The 17,724-nt window shown below is 38.8% G+C and overlaps 1 protein-coding gene across 2 annotated transcripts; it reads right to left on the bottom strand.

The window, feature by feature from the left end:
* Positions 1-255: 255 nt before the first annotated feature.
* On the bottom strand, positions 256-16,928 carry aptx (aprataxin). 2 transcript variants are annotated; one of them, XM_060839475.1, is made up of 8 exons: positions 16,685-16,928; positions 14,565-14,698; positions 12,864-12,910; positions 11,490-11,852; positions 9,468-9,527; positions 7,352-7,578; positions 5,477-5,580; positions 256-1,319 (listed from the first exon to the last, which is right to left on the bottom strand). In XM_060839475.1, exons 2-8 carry the CDS (start codon positions 14,692-14,694, stop codon positions 1,168-1,170), a joined length of 1,083 nt encoding a protein of 360 aa, XP_060695458.1. In that variant the 5' UTR covers positions 14,695-14,698; positions 16,685-16,928; the 3' UTR covers positions 256-1,167. The 2 variants fall into 2 exon arrangements, with proteins under 2 accessions (XP_060695458.1, XP_060695466.1); XM_060839483.1 differs by lacking the exon at positions 11,490-11,852.
* Between the last annotated feature and the right edge of the window lie 796 nt (positions 16,929-17,724).

The following is a 17,724-nucleotide window of genomic DNA, read 5'->3' as shown; positions in this document are numbered from 1 at the left end:
GATGAAGTGTATTTGAAGGGTTGTATTTGGGTCTTGGGTGGATAGAAGGAATTGTACATCAATCACCATGTACTAATTATAAATGATTTTTTAAAATAAATCAAATCCTCAAATATTCAAAAAGTAGAGATTTGAATGTATCTTTGAAATTACTTCAGTCAAATCTATATTTCTACTTTCAGTAAAATATAAACTACTTGTTTGTTTCAGTTTCAGATGCAGTTTTCTTTCTCTATAAATAAACCTGAAGTCCAGTTTGACTTTATCCAAATTAAATTTATTAATTTGACAACTGTACTCAACAGATTCAGTTGGTATAATGTAATAACTGGAATGCAGAAGTCTTCACTGGAACCATAAGGTGGGAACTCATTCCTCTCAGGGGAATGTTCTCCTGACAGTACAGGGAATTATTCCTTTCCCATTCTTGGGTTCGGAAATGGTGCTCGTTTAGAAAACTTACATTTATCTGTGTTACTATAGTCCATTTATAGTGTCAAACTTCAACCTCTGACTACAATGCAAGAACATCTTCTATTTTGGTGATGCATCCATCACAGTTTGTAGCTAAAGGTTAAGAAAAGGTTAAGTGGGCAGCACGGTGGCACAGTGGTTAGTACTGCTGCCTCACAGCGCCTGAGAACCGGGTTCAATTCCCAACTCAGGCGACCGACTGTGTGGAGTTTGCACATTCTCCCCGTGTCTGCGTGGGTTTCCTCCGGGTGCTCCGGTTTCCTCCCACAGTCCAAAGACGTGAGGGTCAGGTGAATTGGCCATGCTAAATTGCCCGTAGTGTTAGGTAAGGGGTAAATGTAGGGGTATGGGTGGGTTGCGCTTCGGCGGGTCGGTGTGGACTTGTTGGGCCGAAGGGCCTGTTTCCACACTAAGTCTAATCTAAAAAAAAATTATCAGTCTTCCACTGAACACCATCAGCATTCCACTGAAACATTAAAATAGTTCCAGCAGATGACACATATCTTTGTCATTTAGCAGGGTTATGAAACAAGTACAAAACTGAGGTGCTTCATAGAATGCTTCTTCACTCTTTATTGGTCAATTTCAAATTTAATAGTTCTTGTCGACCTGTAGAGCTGAGCAATGAATGGAAATCTTTGGAGTCAATGCCAATGGAGAGACTCATAGAAGCATTCTGAACTGCAGAACGTTTCAAGACAAGTGCTTTTTCAAGTGCTGTTTCAACTGTGGAATGGTGGATTGTTGCTGCTGGCAGACATGGCACATGAGTGGGAGTTTTAATAATTCAGCTACTCCGTCCTTGACTGTCACTTTTCCATTCTGTTCCACCATCTTCATTACATCTGGTTGAATTTATAAAACAAAAAGCATTAACATTGCATTATTATTATTATTATTATTGGCTTCTTGTTTGTCCACATTTTTGATTTTTAAAGTACCAAGATGGCAACAATTATTTAGCTGATTCGAGTAAAAACCCTCACTCAGTAAACAGTAAAGCCCAAACAAAGGAGGAAAGTCCTCTCCTCTTGCTTAGAGAGCGCATTGGTAAAATAAGCCATAACTACTTTCCATATCACTAGTCAGAGGAAAACTCTCCACTATCTGGAGTCATAACAAATATAAATGATAATGAGGAATTAACTGAAATAGTTCCCTCAGGGTAGGGACCTAAGCTGAATTATCACATGGAATAGAATTAGCGAATGGTTATAAGCGCAGGAAGAGGTCATTCAGCCCACCATGTCCATGGTCGCCCTCCAACTGAGCAATTCACCTTTGTTGTTTTCTGGGGCGTAAATGTAGATATTAGCTAATGAGTACACAATGTTCAATACAGTTATAGGAAGGATGTTATTAAGCTGGAGAGGGTTCAGTAGAGATTTTCCAGGATGTTATTAGGTGAGGAAAGTTCGAGTTATGGAAAAAAAAGGCTGGTTAGACTGGGACTTTTTTCACTGGAGCATAGGAGGTTGAGAGGTGACCTGATAGAAGTTTATAAAATAATGGAGAAGTTTAGACAGAGTTAATGGTAAATGTCTTTTCCCTAGGATGGGGGATTTCAAGACCAGGAGGCACATTTTTAAGGTGAGAGGAAAGAGATTTAAAAAAGACATGAGGGGCAAATTTTTTACACAGGCGATGGTTCACCTGTGGATTGAACTTTGAGAAAGTGGTGGATGCAGGTACAATTACAATGTTTAAAAGATATTTGGACAGGTACATGAATTAGGAAAGGTTTGAGGATATATGGGCCAGGAGCAGGCAGGTGGGACTAGTTTAGTTTGGGATTATATTAATGGACGTTGTTTCAAAGGATCTGTTTTTCTGTGCTGTATGACTCTAGTTGTGATTCCTCAGACAATGAAGGAATCTCAAACCACATACAGCATGATCTGGTTTATGTTCAAGCTGAGGAGTAGAAAATAACATCAATGATACAGAAGTGCCAGAAAATGATTATCTCAAGCAAAAGAGAATACAGCATCTCCCCATGGCAGTCAACTGTATTACGGAGTTCTCCATTATCAACATTCTAGGGTTTCGAGACAATGAACTGGACCAGCCATATAAATACTGTAGCTACAGTAATAGATCAGAAGCTGGAGATTCTGAAGCATGTTGGAACTGGAAGATGAGTTTTGTAACTCACTTCCATCTCCAAAGTGGGAATCAGGATTTTGATGGAAAACTTCTCCTTTTGCTAACGATACCACAACTGCAAGAAGATGACCAGTTTTTTGACTTGATTTATTATTGTCACATGTACCTAGGTACAGTGCAAATTTTGCTTTGCGTGCTGTATCGGCAGACCATACCATACAAGGTACACAAGGGTAATAGAACAGAGCAAGGAATACAATGGTACGGCTGCAGAAAGGTTGGGATAGAAAAGAGGAGCCAGAGAGACGACTTCATAGAGGGCTTTGAAATTATAAAGTTGATAAGATGGGCATCAAGATGTTTGCACTTGCAGGGAAGACAAAAATTAGAAGCCATAAGTACAGTGCAGTTTCTAATAAACCCAACAGAGAATTTAGTGTACCTCCTGTACCCAAAGAGTGGGGAGAATGTGGAATGCACTATCACATGAAATAATTGATTTGAAAAGTGCAAATGAGTTGAAGGGAAAACTAGTTAAACATGAGCGAGAATGGAACAAGGGGATATGCTGATAGGGTGAAATGAAGTGGGAGAAGTTTTATCTGGAGACAAATATCAGCATTGACCAGTTGAACCAAAGGCCAGTTTGTGTTATACATTCTATGTAATTCTAAAATATTTGTAAAATCATTTACAACCCATTAATTTAAAAAAATTAAACTTAAAAATTCTAAAATTTGAAAACCTTAATGTTAATCTTACTCTACCACACTGGATCAGTCATTTTCTTCACAACAGGTCCCAAAGGGTGTTTGTTAATGAATGTTGAAGCTCCTCACGGTGGTATACTGTCACATTTATCTTTCACCTATGCAAATGATTGTTGGTCAAAGTATAGTGAGATAATAAATGAATACGAAAATAATTTCTTGTGGATCTCAACAGGAATACCAAAGTAAAATGTAGGAACTCAGTGGAGATCTTCATAACATGATGTGAACAAAAATAAGATGAAAGAAAGTTTATAGATTTTAGGGAAAATCCATGTATGATATTGTTCCTGTGAAAACTCACAGCGCACATCTGAACAGTCACCAACTACAAGTAACCAGGAGTCCAAAGTTTCACTGGAGGGAACAGTGTGCAGATATGGGGCCAGTGGACATATGGTTATACTGTCTCAGAAAACTAAAATATTTCTGAAATGATCCTATAATCATGAAATTCTTTTTAATAGTTGTATAGAAAGTGCTATCCTTTTTCGAATGTCTCATCTGGAACTGTTAGGAAAGCAGACTCTCTAAGTGTACAAGTTTAACACGATCTACTCTCATTTGATTAATGTAAAGAATGTAATGGATAATGAGAATTGCCCTTTCTTTGGTAATATTATGGGACGTATTCAAGGAAAAGGCTCCAATTCCTTAGATTCCATAGCAAAACAAGTTGATTCTTGAATTTATTTGTGCCTTTCTTCAAATGAATTTTTAACAGGAGTCTGACATATGGACAAATAGCAAAGCTTGATATTGGGATGATGGAGACTAAAATACTCTCAAAATTATATTCAACAGCAAAGATGACTAAACAACAGCACAGCAATTAAGCAACTGTGGCAAAACCAACATTCAACAATTTTCCAATTACATCTAATTTATAACAAAAGCTATATATTTCCGAACATCATTTCAGAATTACAAAAATGTCAATTTTCAAATATCTATATTTGTTGATTATATTAAAATAATATCAGTATGTTTCCTTTGCTGTACATTCAGTAAATCCTCTGCATCCTTGAAATCAAGAATTTGCCTGTGCCAAAATATAAGTTACAACAAAAATCAACATCTATGGGCAAAAGTCACATACCTGCAATTTTTAACCTATTTTTAATGAATGCAGCACTCATGAATTTCATCATTCCTCGGGTTTCTCAGGATCAGAATGATTATTTAAGGTAGTAAGGTTTCATGTGGGCAGCTGACACCAACTTGAGCAGAATAAACAAGGGTCCCATGAAAAAGTAGCAATAGAGACCATTTCACGACAACTACGCATCGCAAAGCACTTTATAACAATTAGTTAAAAATCACACAATAACAGGTTAGTGCCCAGGTTTATTTGGAAGCACTAGCTTTCTGAGTGCTGCTCCTTCATCAAGTGGCTGTGGAGTATAAGATTGTAGAATGGAATTTATAGCAAAAGTTTACAGTGTGATGTAACTGAAATTATATATTGAAAAAGACCTGGATTGTTCAAGTCTCTCATCTTTTAGAATTAACATGTTGGTTTCAGTTCATATGTAAATGACCAGCACCTCCAAGTTACAGAAATTAAATATTTTAAGCCTATTGCAATTTTACTGTAGAAAAATGGGGCACCAATTAGTGCAAATCAAATTTCTACAAATAAAAATATTAAAATGAGCAGGTAATCTGATTTTAGTTTAGGTTTTGATCAAGGTATAAATATTGGCCGGAATAACCAGAACAACTCTCTTGCACCTTTTCAAAATAGTGCAGGAATTTTTTTTTATACACCAGTGCTTCTCAAAGTTTCATATCATTGTGATCCCATTTAGCTGCCTGATAATAGCGGTGACCCCTCATTTGTGGGATTTGGATTAAGTGCAGGAGCAGTGTTGTGACCCTGTGTGAGAAAACATTGTATTATATTCACCTGAGGGGGCAGACATGACTTTAAAAACATTGGCTCTAAGAATGCAATACTCCCTCAGTATTGCACTGTGGTTATCAGTCTTGAATCACATTCTGAAGACTTGAGACCCAAACTTTCTGACTGAGTGGTAAGAGTGCTACCAATTGGGTCACATCTGATGTACTGGGAGTCCACTCAATGCAGAAATGTTTGAAAACCAAGTGGATGGCCAGCTTACCTTCTGATTCCAGAAAATAGTCTGTAGTAAATGAATTCCAATGTTTTTTGGTTTTCAAGCAAGGTGAATCAAAGTCTTGGCTGATCACATGAAGGTGAATGTGGCTGAAGGTGAAAGAGCATGGAAGAAAAAGTAATTAATTGTTTGATATCCTTCTTCTTTCAAAGACAACCGATAACTATGATATCTTACAGCAGATGGCCTGTCTAAATGGAGTTCAGTTCAATGAAGAGTATAAAATTCTTAAGGTTATTCAGAGTTTGTTTCCCTGACTGAACTGGAGTTCACAGTCTCAGATAAGAGATAAGCCACTTCAGGACTGAGACAAGCAGAATTTTTTTTCACTCAGATGATCATGAACCTTTGGAATTCCCTACTGAAACTGGTGGATGTTCAGTTGTTGAGTATATTCAAGACCAAGATCAGTATCAAACATCATGGGAATTGGGTTTAAAGGTGGAACTGGAGTAGAACATCAGCCATGGTCTTAATGAATGGCACAGCAGATTGAGGAGATCTTTAAACAACAACAGCTCCTATTTCTTCTGTTAACAGGAGCAATAAAAACTGCAAACTAATATCACAATAAACCCTGAGAAGTGCCATTTAGCAATCCAACTATATTTCATTAAGACCACAAACATGCTTTTTTTTTTTACACAGAGTTTATAAGTTTATTATGTTTATGCACAGCTATACTGATTCTGATTTGTACTTAAATACCCATAAACATAATTTTGATATCCTGCTATACAATTGACAGTGATCACATGAATCAGAAGATTACTGATTTCAATCTTTACAAGGATTTCAGCATTTACTGCGGCTGTGTAGTACAGGAAGTGTTTTTATTTCCCTTCGAGATTAAAATAGAGAGCCTACTTATTGATATAGTTCAGGGAAATGTTAAAAGTTTCAGATGTATGATATGTAGAACCAAGGGCTTCCCAGTACTTTTGATCAATATTGTTCCTTCAATTAAAGCAAATGGAATGGTCATGTGGATGGTTACTATTTGGAGGTCCTTATTGAGAGAAACAACAAGCATTCCACTCAAAGTAATTTATTATAAGTAAAGCAAAGATTTTGGAGGTGCAGTAAGACAACCAGTAAATGGGAGTCTACATTAATGCAATCTACAGGCCAATTTAAAACTATTCAGAATCATAGAGATGTATAGCATGGAAACAGATCCTTTGGTCCAACTCGTCCATGCCAACTAAATATCCTAAATAAATTGAGTCCCATTTGCCAGCATTTGGCCCATATCCCTCTAAATCCTTCCTATTCATATACCCATCCAGATGCCTTTTAAATGGTGTAATTGTACCAGCCTTCATCACTTCCTCCAGCAGCTCATTACATACATGCACCACCATCTACATGAAAAAGTTGCCCCCCGGTCCCTTTTAAATTTTTCCCCTCTCACCTTAAAACTATGCCCTCTAGTTTTGGACTCCCTTATCCTGAGATGACCTTGGCTATTCACCCTATCCTTGTCTCTCATGATTTTATAAACTCCTGTAAGGTCATCCCACAGCCTCTAATGATCCAGGGGAAATAACCCCAGTCCATTCAGTATCCCCCTATAGCTCAAACTCCAACCTGGCAACATCCTCCAAATCTTTCCTGCAACAAGTTTCACAACATCCTCCCTATAGCAGGGAGACCAGAATTGCACACAGTATTCCAAAAGTGGTCTAACCAATGTCCTACTTTAATATAATTGCACATAGGACAGGAATACTTTTCAAGACGCTCCAAGTATTCACTTTAATGACTGGTCGCTGTAAGACCTTGAAGCATGATCAGATTTTAGATACTCCCAGCAAAGGACTGGACAGCGATATCAATGTGAAAACAAATTTCTCTCACCTCATGCTGGGAATAGCATGGTAACCGAGCCGAAATTTCAGTGTGTCGGTATCCAGACATTCTTGCACCAGCTTTTGGCCAACTTGGTGCATGTGTTGAAGTAGAGTTAAGTGATCCCTCCCCACAACCTTCAGATCAGAGAGAGATTCCCATGGCAAAACCAGCCAGTGAAATCGGGCCTTTGGATATTTGTCCTTAATTACAACAACTTTATCATCTTTATACACCTGTTGGAGGGAGAAAAATAGTAATGGCACTGATCAGTAAAAGCACATAACACTGTTGCATTAATATAAAACATAATGTTATCTTCCCATCACAAAACGCTCCTCCCCCCAGCCCCATCATAACTTTTCTGGGAACATTTCATAGGTACCAATAATTAGCAACCCAACAGCAGGTATGTAGAGGTAACAGAGATGGTTCAGCAGGAAGGAACAGAGTGGAAATGGTCAAAGTAAAACCTAGGGTAATGAGCTCACAAATTTGAGGGGGAAGAGGGAAAAATGAGCAATGTTCCAGGTTTTGTTTGCCTCACAGAGCTGCAGTTTTTAATGTTGGTAATCTTTCAATTGCTGACTGTATGATACAAACACAGAATTTTACAGTTCAAACTCAGACCATTTGGCCCATCAACAAGCCTTCTCCCACTTCTCATACAGTCATACAGCACGGAAACAGACCCTTTGGTCCAACCAGTCCATGCCAAACAGAATCTTAAACTGAGCTAGTCTCCCCTGCCTGCTCTTGGCCTATATCCTGCCAAACCTTTCCTATGAAGGTATTTATCTAAGCATTTTTTAAATGTTGTAACATGTCCCCACAGCCACCACATCCTCAGGAAGTTGATTCCACATGCAAACCACCCTCTATAAAAAGTATTTGCCGTTTATGTCTTTTTTAAATTTCTTGCCTCGCAACTTAAAAACATGGCCCCTTTCATAGGGAAAAGACACCTGCCATTAACCCTTTGCATACCTTTCATGATTTTATAAACCTCTGTAAGGTCATGTCTCAATCTCCAATGCTCCAGTGAAAAACGTCCCAGCCTATCCAGCCTTTCTTTATAACTCAAACCTTCCAAAACCAGCAACATCCTTCCTATAACTGGTCTCATCCTATCCATACATTTCACTATTCCTTTCACCCTCATGGGTATGTCTAGCTTGGGTTTATCTTGCTTCCCCTTAACTGCATCTCTGCTTATCAACTCAGTTCCATTATAGTTAATAAATTCCATAATTTCATCACACTTCTGGGTTAACAAGCTTCTCCTTCATCCCTTTCCCAATAATTAGTGACTATCCTAGATTTGTGACCCTAGTTTTAGTCTCCCAACAAAAAAACAATGTATGTGTCCACCCTATCAAACACAATTCATAATCTTAAAGACCTCTATTTGATTACCTCACAACCTTTTCATACAGAGGATGGAACTTGCATTGAATGATCTGCCACAGCAAGTGGAGGAGGCAAGTACAATTAGAACATTTAAAAGGCATCTGGATGAATATATGAATAAGAAGAGTTTAGAGGGATATGGGCCAAATGCTGGCAAATGGGAGAAAGTCACACTGGGGCATCTGGGTGGTGCGGATACGTTGGACTGAAGAGTCTGTTTCCATGCTGTATACAGTAGAACTTCAATTATCCAAACAAGACGGGCGGCGAGTATTTTGTTCAGATAAATGATCGTTCAGATGATCGATCTGATCGTAAACAAGCCGTAATTTATGAGTGCCGTTTATCTGAACATGTCTCGGTTATCCGGCAACGCACGCCATAATGCCATTTAACCGATAACTGAATGCTGAGTTGCCTAATGCTATTTTTAATGGGATCTGGAGATCCTGTTCGGATAATCTGGAATTTGGATAATCAAGGTTGTACTGTAACTCTATAATAAAAAATGTGAGATGAGTGTGAACAGCCTCATGGAACATTTACACCAAAGAGCCAGTTTGTGGTATGATGTAGCTCCATGATCATCCATTTTCACTCCTTTCTGACATATATTTATTAAGTGACAGTGAGTGTCTGTCTCACTCAATATAAAAGTTGAAATTTTATTTATACAAATGTATTACAAATAACTGTAGAAAAAAATATTTAGTACCTGCATTTTGGGGTCCTGCATGGAGACCTTTAGTCCCTGACTCCACATTCCTTTAAAATCCTAAAAGGACAAAGCAGAAACATACTTATGCAACATATTGATGTTTGGACAATAAATATCTCAACCTCTAGATCGTTATAATGACAAACATGTTTTATTTTGTTAATGCTCTATGGATTTTCTTGTTACTGGCAAGGTCAGCATTTACTATCCACCCCTAATATCTTTGGAGAAAGTGCTGGTGAACCATCTTTTTGACTGTAACAGGGGGTCATTTAAAATTCAATCACATTGCTATGGATCAAGATTCACACATAACTCAGATAGGCAAGGCCTTCCTGAAGGACACTACTGAGAGGTATTTATGACAATCTGGTAGTTTAAGATTATTTTATTCCATATTATTTAATTAATTGAAATGAAATATTCCTGAAAAGACAGGCATGGTGCTGAACCTTTTCAACTTCCACTCATCAGGACAAACATAAAAATGCTAAATTTTAAATCATCATGACAGGTTCTACTACAGGAGAAAAGGGTGCACATTGATTGGCAAGTCAACTGATCAGCCAAACATTGCCACAGAGAAAGTAATGAGGAACTACAGACTGCCTAAGCTCTTGGGTAATTCAAAAGAGGTACAAGACTTGAACACATTCCTTGTGTTTGCAGAGCTGCCTCATACAAATGCATGTCACTTTGAGTAAGCATAAATTAGCCATGGTAAATGTAAATTACCAGCTGATGAGGTCCGATTTGAAGTTGTGTCTAGATCAACGTCCAGGAAACCAGATTACTAGTAACATAACATTCATCATGGTATATCCCTAATCATATATATTTGTGCGCAGACCAAAGACTGTAACTTTACCACTATCTGTCTTTCCCCTTATGTTACTGGACTGATAACCTAGGAGGTCCAAACTAAAATTTTGGGAGCATGGGTTCATATCCCATCATGGTGGAAGTTAAATCAAAATGTAAAAAAATTTTAAGTGAAAAACTAGCTGGTAGAAGTGAGTGGTGATCACAACAATCATGACTAATTATCATTAAAATCCATTTGGCTCACTGACAATCTGGAGGAAATCTGCCATCCACAGAAACAAAGTGGACTCGTAACCATTTTATAAAATGATCGAGCAAGGCACTCTGTTCAGGGGGAATGAGGGACGGACTTGCTATTGACACCCACATCATGAGAAAATGGATTTTAATTTTTAAAAAAAGCTTTTAAAAGTGTACACATTATGTAAAAAAGATGGGATAATAGCTCACTGCCAATTCACACAAGTTACTTGCCGTGGATGGAAGTGGACACATAGAAGACCCCATTCTTTCTGGTCAAGTAAAGGTACTTTTCACCAGACTTTAAACGTATTAAAATTACAATACAGACATCGGCAAATAAACTGAAGAATACTGCATTCTGCCTTTTCAGAACTAAAGTTTTTATCAAGCTAAGATTTTGATCATCATTGTTAAATCATAAACCACTTGATGCTGGATACAGGCTTTCCCCAGACTACAAACGCCCAACTTACAAACGTCTGTACTTACAAACCGATCTCCGTAAAGGCTATTATTTTTGAAAAATCGAGTTACATTCAATGGTTCCTACTAACGAACAGGCAGACTACTTTGTGCGACGCACAAAACACTGCGAGATTTTAGCGGTTCGTTGGCCTGAATTACGTATTATAATATTTAAGATGTTTTAGGTAAAATATATTTGATATACTAAGACAAACATTTGACTAATTGACACTAGATGTGAACTGCACACAACTATTCCGACTTAAAAACAGAACTCGTTTGTAACCTGGGGACTTGCTGTATTCATTGAGCAGCAGCTAATGTTTAAGACAAGGACCAAATCCTGCCGACCATTCACTCCATCTGTTTCGTTAATGTTTGGGCTTTAACAGAAACGATGGTCAAGGGTTATTTAAGAGAAGAGACCAGGCAGTGTGGTATAAACAGAGGTGTTACATAAAGTGGGCAGAATAATTAATGAATTACTTTTCTTCCCGAGGCATCAGAGGAGTTTACCAGAGTCACCGAGTTGCTGCTATTTTCTGCCAAATGCCCATCTTTTGTCTTCTCTTTCTTCTCTTCAGACTTCGAGTTAAATGTGTGGTACTGTCTTGGATTGGAGTCCTCAGTCTTCAGATGTTTATTTGACATATTGGAGCTACTGTTTGGACAAATCTCTTCACGTGTTCTCTTTGGTGACAACGTGTCCCTGTCCGAGGTCCCTTCTTCAAACCTTATGGAGTATGGGTAGAGCCGATTGACAACGTATAGATCCTGTCCTGGCTTTAACTTCACCTCTTGATCTCTTCTCAAGTCTTCAGAATTGACATTGCTTGGATTTATGCCCAACTTTAGGGTTGTTTGATTGGGGGAGGGAAACAAAACAAAGTTATTTTCCTAAACCTGCTGAGTACTTTCAATACTTACTGTTTAGATTTCATACCAATGACTTTCACAGAATCTTGTCTCAAATTATTTGTCCAACTCTTTTGGGAGGAGTATATTAATTCTAAGCTTTAGAAATGGCTCAGCAAAGATTTTTAAATGAAAGCATATAACAGACATAACAGAACAGAGCCAAAATACTTCAGTAAAGATTAAAAGATCTAGTCTTACATATAGATCCACCATTTAATCCATTCAGGGAATTATTTTAATCAATCAACTAATAGGAAATTAATCAGTATTCAGAATAGTGTAATTATTCCTCATGGAACATGCATCCTAAACAACAAGCAAGCTTAACGACAACCACACTCTTTAATTAGTTCAAGGTTTGTTTAAACCTTTAATTAGTGTTTTACGCTAAAGACAGATTTACGCACTGTAATGTACTGCAATACCATACTTCTGGAGATAGATAGGTTCTTGCTTGTCAAGGGGATCGAGACTTACAGGGAGAAAGTGGGAAATGGGGTTGAGAAACTTATCGGCCATGATTGAATGGTGGCGTATACTCTATAGGCTGAATGACCTAATTTCTGCTCCTATGTCTTATGGTATAATATAAGCTCACGGCCCACGGAACTCATTGTTTCAGTGTTATTTCTTTCAAATAGTCATCTCAATAACCCTAGCTTTCTCTCTTTCAAATATTTATCCAATCCCCTTTTGAAAGTTACTTTTGAATCTGTTACCTCCACTCATTCAAGCAGAATTTCAGGTCATTAATCATCGCTTTAGAAATAAATAATCATCCCATCCCAGATTATTTTGTCAATTCTGTGGTAATTATTTAGCTTTGTATCCTCTGATTACCAATAGTCCTGACAATGGAAGTAGTTTCTCCTGATCAAATCCACTTATACATTTGAGCAGATCTGTTCAATACATAACAATAGTAAAAAAAGCAAAGCATACCTGTTTTACAAGAACATATCCCTTATTGTAATCTGCTTTCAGCTGTACTGGAAAACAACAATACAAAAACAGTAATATTAATTTTCCTCATCCTCCCAAATTCCATTTTAATTTTTTAATATATCCCTTCCTCTCAATATAACTCAGGACAAGAATACCATTAATAGAATGAATAAGAAAGGTGAGGCCATTCAGCCTATCAATACATGCCAACTCTTTGTAATTAGTAAGACTCAATGGATTATATTTTTCATAGCTCCTTGAAAGTGGAGTCACAGGTAGATAGGATAGTGAAGAAGGTGTTTGGTATGCTTTCCTTCGTTGGTCAGAGTATTGAGTACAGAAGTTGGGAGGTCATGTTGCGGCTGTACAGGACATTGGTTAGGATACTGTTAGAATGTTAGAGTCATAGAGTCATAGTTGCGTGCAATTCTGGTCTCCTTCCTATCAGAAAGATATTGTGAAACTTGAAAGGGTTCAGAAAAGGTTTACAAGGATGTTGCCAGGGTTGGAGGATTTGAACTTTAGGGACAGGCTGAACAGGCTGGGGCTGTTTTCTCTGGAGCGTCGGAGGCTGAGGGGTGACCTTATAGAGGTTTATAAAATCATGAGGGGCAGGGACAGAATAAATTGAGAAAGTATTTTCCCTGGGGTCGGGGAGTCAAGAACTACAGGGCATAGGTTTAGGGTGAGAGGGGAAAGATATAAAAGACATCTAAGGGACACCTTTTTCACGCAGAGGGTGGAATGGGTATGGAATGAGCTGCCAGAGGAAGTGGTGGAGGCTAGTACAATTGCAACATTTAAAAGGCATTCAGATGGGTATACGAATAGGAAGGTTTTGGAGGGATATGGGCCAGGTGCTGACAGGTGGGACTAGATTAGATTGGGATATCTGGTCAGCATGGATGGCTTGGACCGAAGGGTCTGTTTCTGTGTTGTACATCTCTATGACTATAAATAGGACCAGGGGCTTGCCGCCTCTTGAAATTTTTCCATTAGCCAAAAGATCACAACTATCTGATGCAGCCTCAACTCCACTTTCCGATCTGACCCACGTCCTCCTCATTCCTTGACTGCTTTGTCAATCAAAAATCTATGATTCAGCCTGAAATATATTCAATGACACAGCCACCACACCTCACCAGAGGAAGGAAACTCCATGTCAACTCCATCTTAAATTGAACCTATCTGGCTCTATATTGCCTCATTAGAGAAAGTATCCTCTCAGCATCTACCCCATCAAGTCCCCTTAAGAGCTGATGTTTCAATAAGATCAACTCACTCACCCGAATGCCAAGTATACTGTATATCCCATTTGCTCAACCTTTTTGATCCTTATCCTGAGCAAAAATATATTCTCAAATTCGATCCAATGTAGTATACACGGTTATAGCCAGTCAGCTGACTTTCATATCAAGATTGATTATTCCATAGATTATATACAACACAAAATATATAATATGGAATATTCTGCTTAATGTTTTATGATCAATTCACAAGGACAAATTAGACCCTGCTCCAGTCGACAGATCCCCTGTAATCAACCCAAGTCTCCCAAGGACATTCTCTCCACACCAAAGGAACCATGTTCTCCCTCAATTTTGCCATTTCAGCTTGTAAATATCTCTAACCTACTGTGATCTCAAAGCAATTGTTGTTTTGAAACTGTAGGATATTTCATATAAACGTACCACTCACCTTGATGCCGTGAACACTTTTTATCTGTTATTTTGGTTTCAGGGCTTCTTCCAATCATAACACAGACTGCATGCGCAAGTCGTATTGGTTGGTGCCTCCCATCTTTACTCACCAACCAACAAACTCGCATTATGCTGCAGGACAGAAAATTAATTACACTCAGAGATATCCCTCTTCATCCTTCAACGATCCAAGATTTCTGTATGCCAAATTAGATCTCCTGTTTATTACAGCCTGCTAATGCTCTACCAATGCAATCTGCATTCAGCACCAAAGACCAAATTTGTGAACTCTCCCCATAAACCTCTCCACTTCTCTCTCCTTCTTAAAGATGTTCCCTAAAGTATGTCTGTTCAACAGAGTTGTTGGTCATTTGTCCTATTACACCCTTACAAGGATCAGTGTTAAGTCTTGTTTCATAATCATTACAATGTTAAAAACTCAATAAAAATGTAAGTTGTTGTTATAATGTCATAGAGATGTACAGCATGGAAACAGACCCTTCGGTCCAACCCGTTCATGCTGACCAGATATCCCAACCCAATCTAGTCCCACCTGCCAGCACCCGGCCCATATCCCTCCAAACACTTCCCATTTATATACCCATCCAAATGCCTATTAAATGTTGCAATTGTACCAGCCTCCACCATTTCCTCTGGGAACTCATTCCACACAAGTACCACCCTCTATGTGAAAAAGCTGCCACATTGGTCTCTTTTATATCTTTCCCCTCTCACCCTAAACCTATGCTCTTTAGTTCTGGACTCCCCGACCCCAGGAAAAAGACTTTGCCTATTTACCCTATCCATCCCCCTCATAATTTTGTAAACCTCTATAAGGTCACCCCTCAGCCTCCAACACTCCAGGGTAAACAGCCCTAGCCTGTTCAGCCTGTCCCTATAACTCAAATCCTCCAACCCTGGCAACATCCTTATAAATCTTTTCTGAACCCTTTCAAGTTTCACAACATCTTTCCGATAGGAAAGAGACCAGAATTGCACGCAATACTCCAACAGTGGCCTTGCCAATGTCCTGTACTGCCGCAACATGACCTCCCAACTCCTGTACTCAATACTCTGACCAATAAAGGAAAGCATACCAAATGCCTTCTTCACTATCCTACCTACTTGTGACTCTACTTTCAAGCAGCTATGAACCTGCACTCCAAGGTCTCTTTCTTCAGCAACACTCCCTAGGACCTTACCATTAAGTGTATAAGTCGTGCTAAGATTTGCTTTTCCAAAATGCAGCACCTCGCATTTATCTGAATTAAACTCCATCTGCCACTTCTGAGCCCACCTGCCCATCTAGTATTCGATTATTAAAATCTAAAGCAATTTAAAACTTAAGGTGTCATTTATTCTATGCAAATCCACAACACCAACATCTAACAAACATAACAGTTTTCTTTAAAAAAAATCTGGCTACAATTTAACCAACCAGGACTTCTAAGTTCAAGGCCTAATCTAAATGAAGTGCTAACATAAGGTAAAGCAGTAACGTTGGCATGATATAAATGTTATTTGTAATTTTCTGATCAGTGAAATCGAAAGTCATAAAAATTTGCATTTTATAGCACCTTTGATAATACAAAAGCAACTTACACCTATTAAACTACTTTAGGATGTGTAGCCACAATTCTAATATAGGAAACAGAACAGCTGATTTGTTCATATCAAGGTCCAATTTACAGTACTCCAATGTCACAGTGAACAAATTACCCTATTGAGAGGGAGAATGAGGTCTCAAATTAAACCTCATCAGAAAGACAACATCTCTGATAGCATGACATTTCCGCAGTATTGACGTTGGGCAGTGTTCTCTCAAGTCTTCTAGAGCGAAGACTCAAACAATCCTCTTAGAGGACAAAAGAAATCGGCTTTGAGCAATGGGTAATTGTTGCAAAGCCACTAAGTACGTTTAAAGTGAAGCGGCTTAAATCACAATATGTAGAAGAGCAGACTACAATGATCCCAGGAGGCATACCAGTCATTCCTGTGCCGGCTCTCTGAAATCACTAGTCCTACTCTGCTACTGTACTTGTTTCTTTTTCATGAGTTTACGCAATTTCCCTCGGAGGGTTATTACTATATCGAAGCGGTTATTAAACCTAGTCCTACCTGCCTGCAGCAGGACTGACAAGACTCTGCAATCAGTGGGCCCAAAGGCTCAGCTCAGCAAACCTGTACAAAATAAATCCGCAGCCAACTAACTCCCACACTGGGATACACTTAAAAACAATCGCGTCACTTAGGTTTCCTGTGTGGTTCCACTATATAATTTTGCTTTAAAAAAAGCTACTGGAACTTTTCTCCCACAACAATCAGCCGCTGCAGGACACTGCTAGTGTCCTACTTCCCGAAATGCACCGCGTTCGGTCCCCACTGCCTCACTCCCCGACATGCACCGCGTTAGATTTCCACTGCCTCACTCCCCGACATGCACCGCGTTAGATTTCCACGGCCTCACCCCCGACATGCACTGCTTTGGGTTCCCACGGCCTCACCCCCGACATGCACTGCTTTGGGTTCCCACGGCCTCACCCCCGACATGCACTGCTTTGGGTTCCCACTGCCTCGCTCCCCGACATGCAATGCGATCCTGGCGTTAGCTACTCTTGTGAGCCGACGATGTGGATGTCATCTTTGCAGTTAAAAATCACACAACAGCAGGTTAAAGTCCAATAGGTTTATTTGGAAGCACTAGCTTTCAAAACATTGCTCCTTCATCAGGTAGCTAGTGGAACAAGATCATAGTACACAGAACCTATAGTAAAGATCAAAGTGTCATACACCTGATGCGATGTATTGAACAAACCTAGATTGCTGTTAAGTCTTAACCATTTAGAATGAGTTGCAGGTTTCAATTCATTAATATGTAAATCCAAGAACTTCTTTCAAATTACATTCCTGAGATAACTTAAGGTTTTATAAAAAAAATAAGTGACATCTCATCTCAGACAATGCATTCAAGGTTTGAGGTTGGAGTCTGCATCCCCAACCTTGAGGCAGACCAGTTCTGTTTGCAAAAGTAGGAATTTATAAAATGTCACATAGACTGACTGCCTGCAGATTGTGCTTTTGGAATAAAATAAAATGTGTCTGCAAATACAAATAAACTAGCCATTTGGAGACAGACCTGGCTCGAAGGTAGATGATGG

The sequence above is a fragment of the Hemiscyllium ocellatum genome, chromosome 2 (genome assembly GCF_020745735.1).
Source record: "Hemiscyllium ocellatum isolate sHemOce1 chromosome 2, sHemOce1.pat.X.cur, whole genome shotgun sequence".
Taxonomy (NCBI): domain Eukaryota; kingdom Metazoa; phylum Chordata; class Chondrichthyes; order Orectolobiformes; family Hemiscylliidae; genus Hemiscyllium; species Hemiscyllium ocellatum.
The sequence above is the reverse complement of the archived record's forward strand: the minus strand, read 5'-3'. Positions and strand labels throughout refer to the sequence as shown.

Coding starts and splice junctions, on each gene's coding strand:
- aptx (XM_060839475.1), bottom strand. CDS start 14,694: ATGCGAGTTTGTTGGTTGGTGAGTAAAGATGGGAGGCACCAACCAATA. Junction 7,579..9,467: donor TGCAGGACCCCAAAATGCAG/GTACTAAATATT, acceptor TCCCTCCAACAG/GTGTATAAAGATGATAAAGT. Junction 1,320..5,476: donor CTATTTTCTGGAATCAGAAG/GTAAGCTGGCCA, acceptor AAATTCAACCAG/ATGTAATGAAGATGGTGGAA.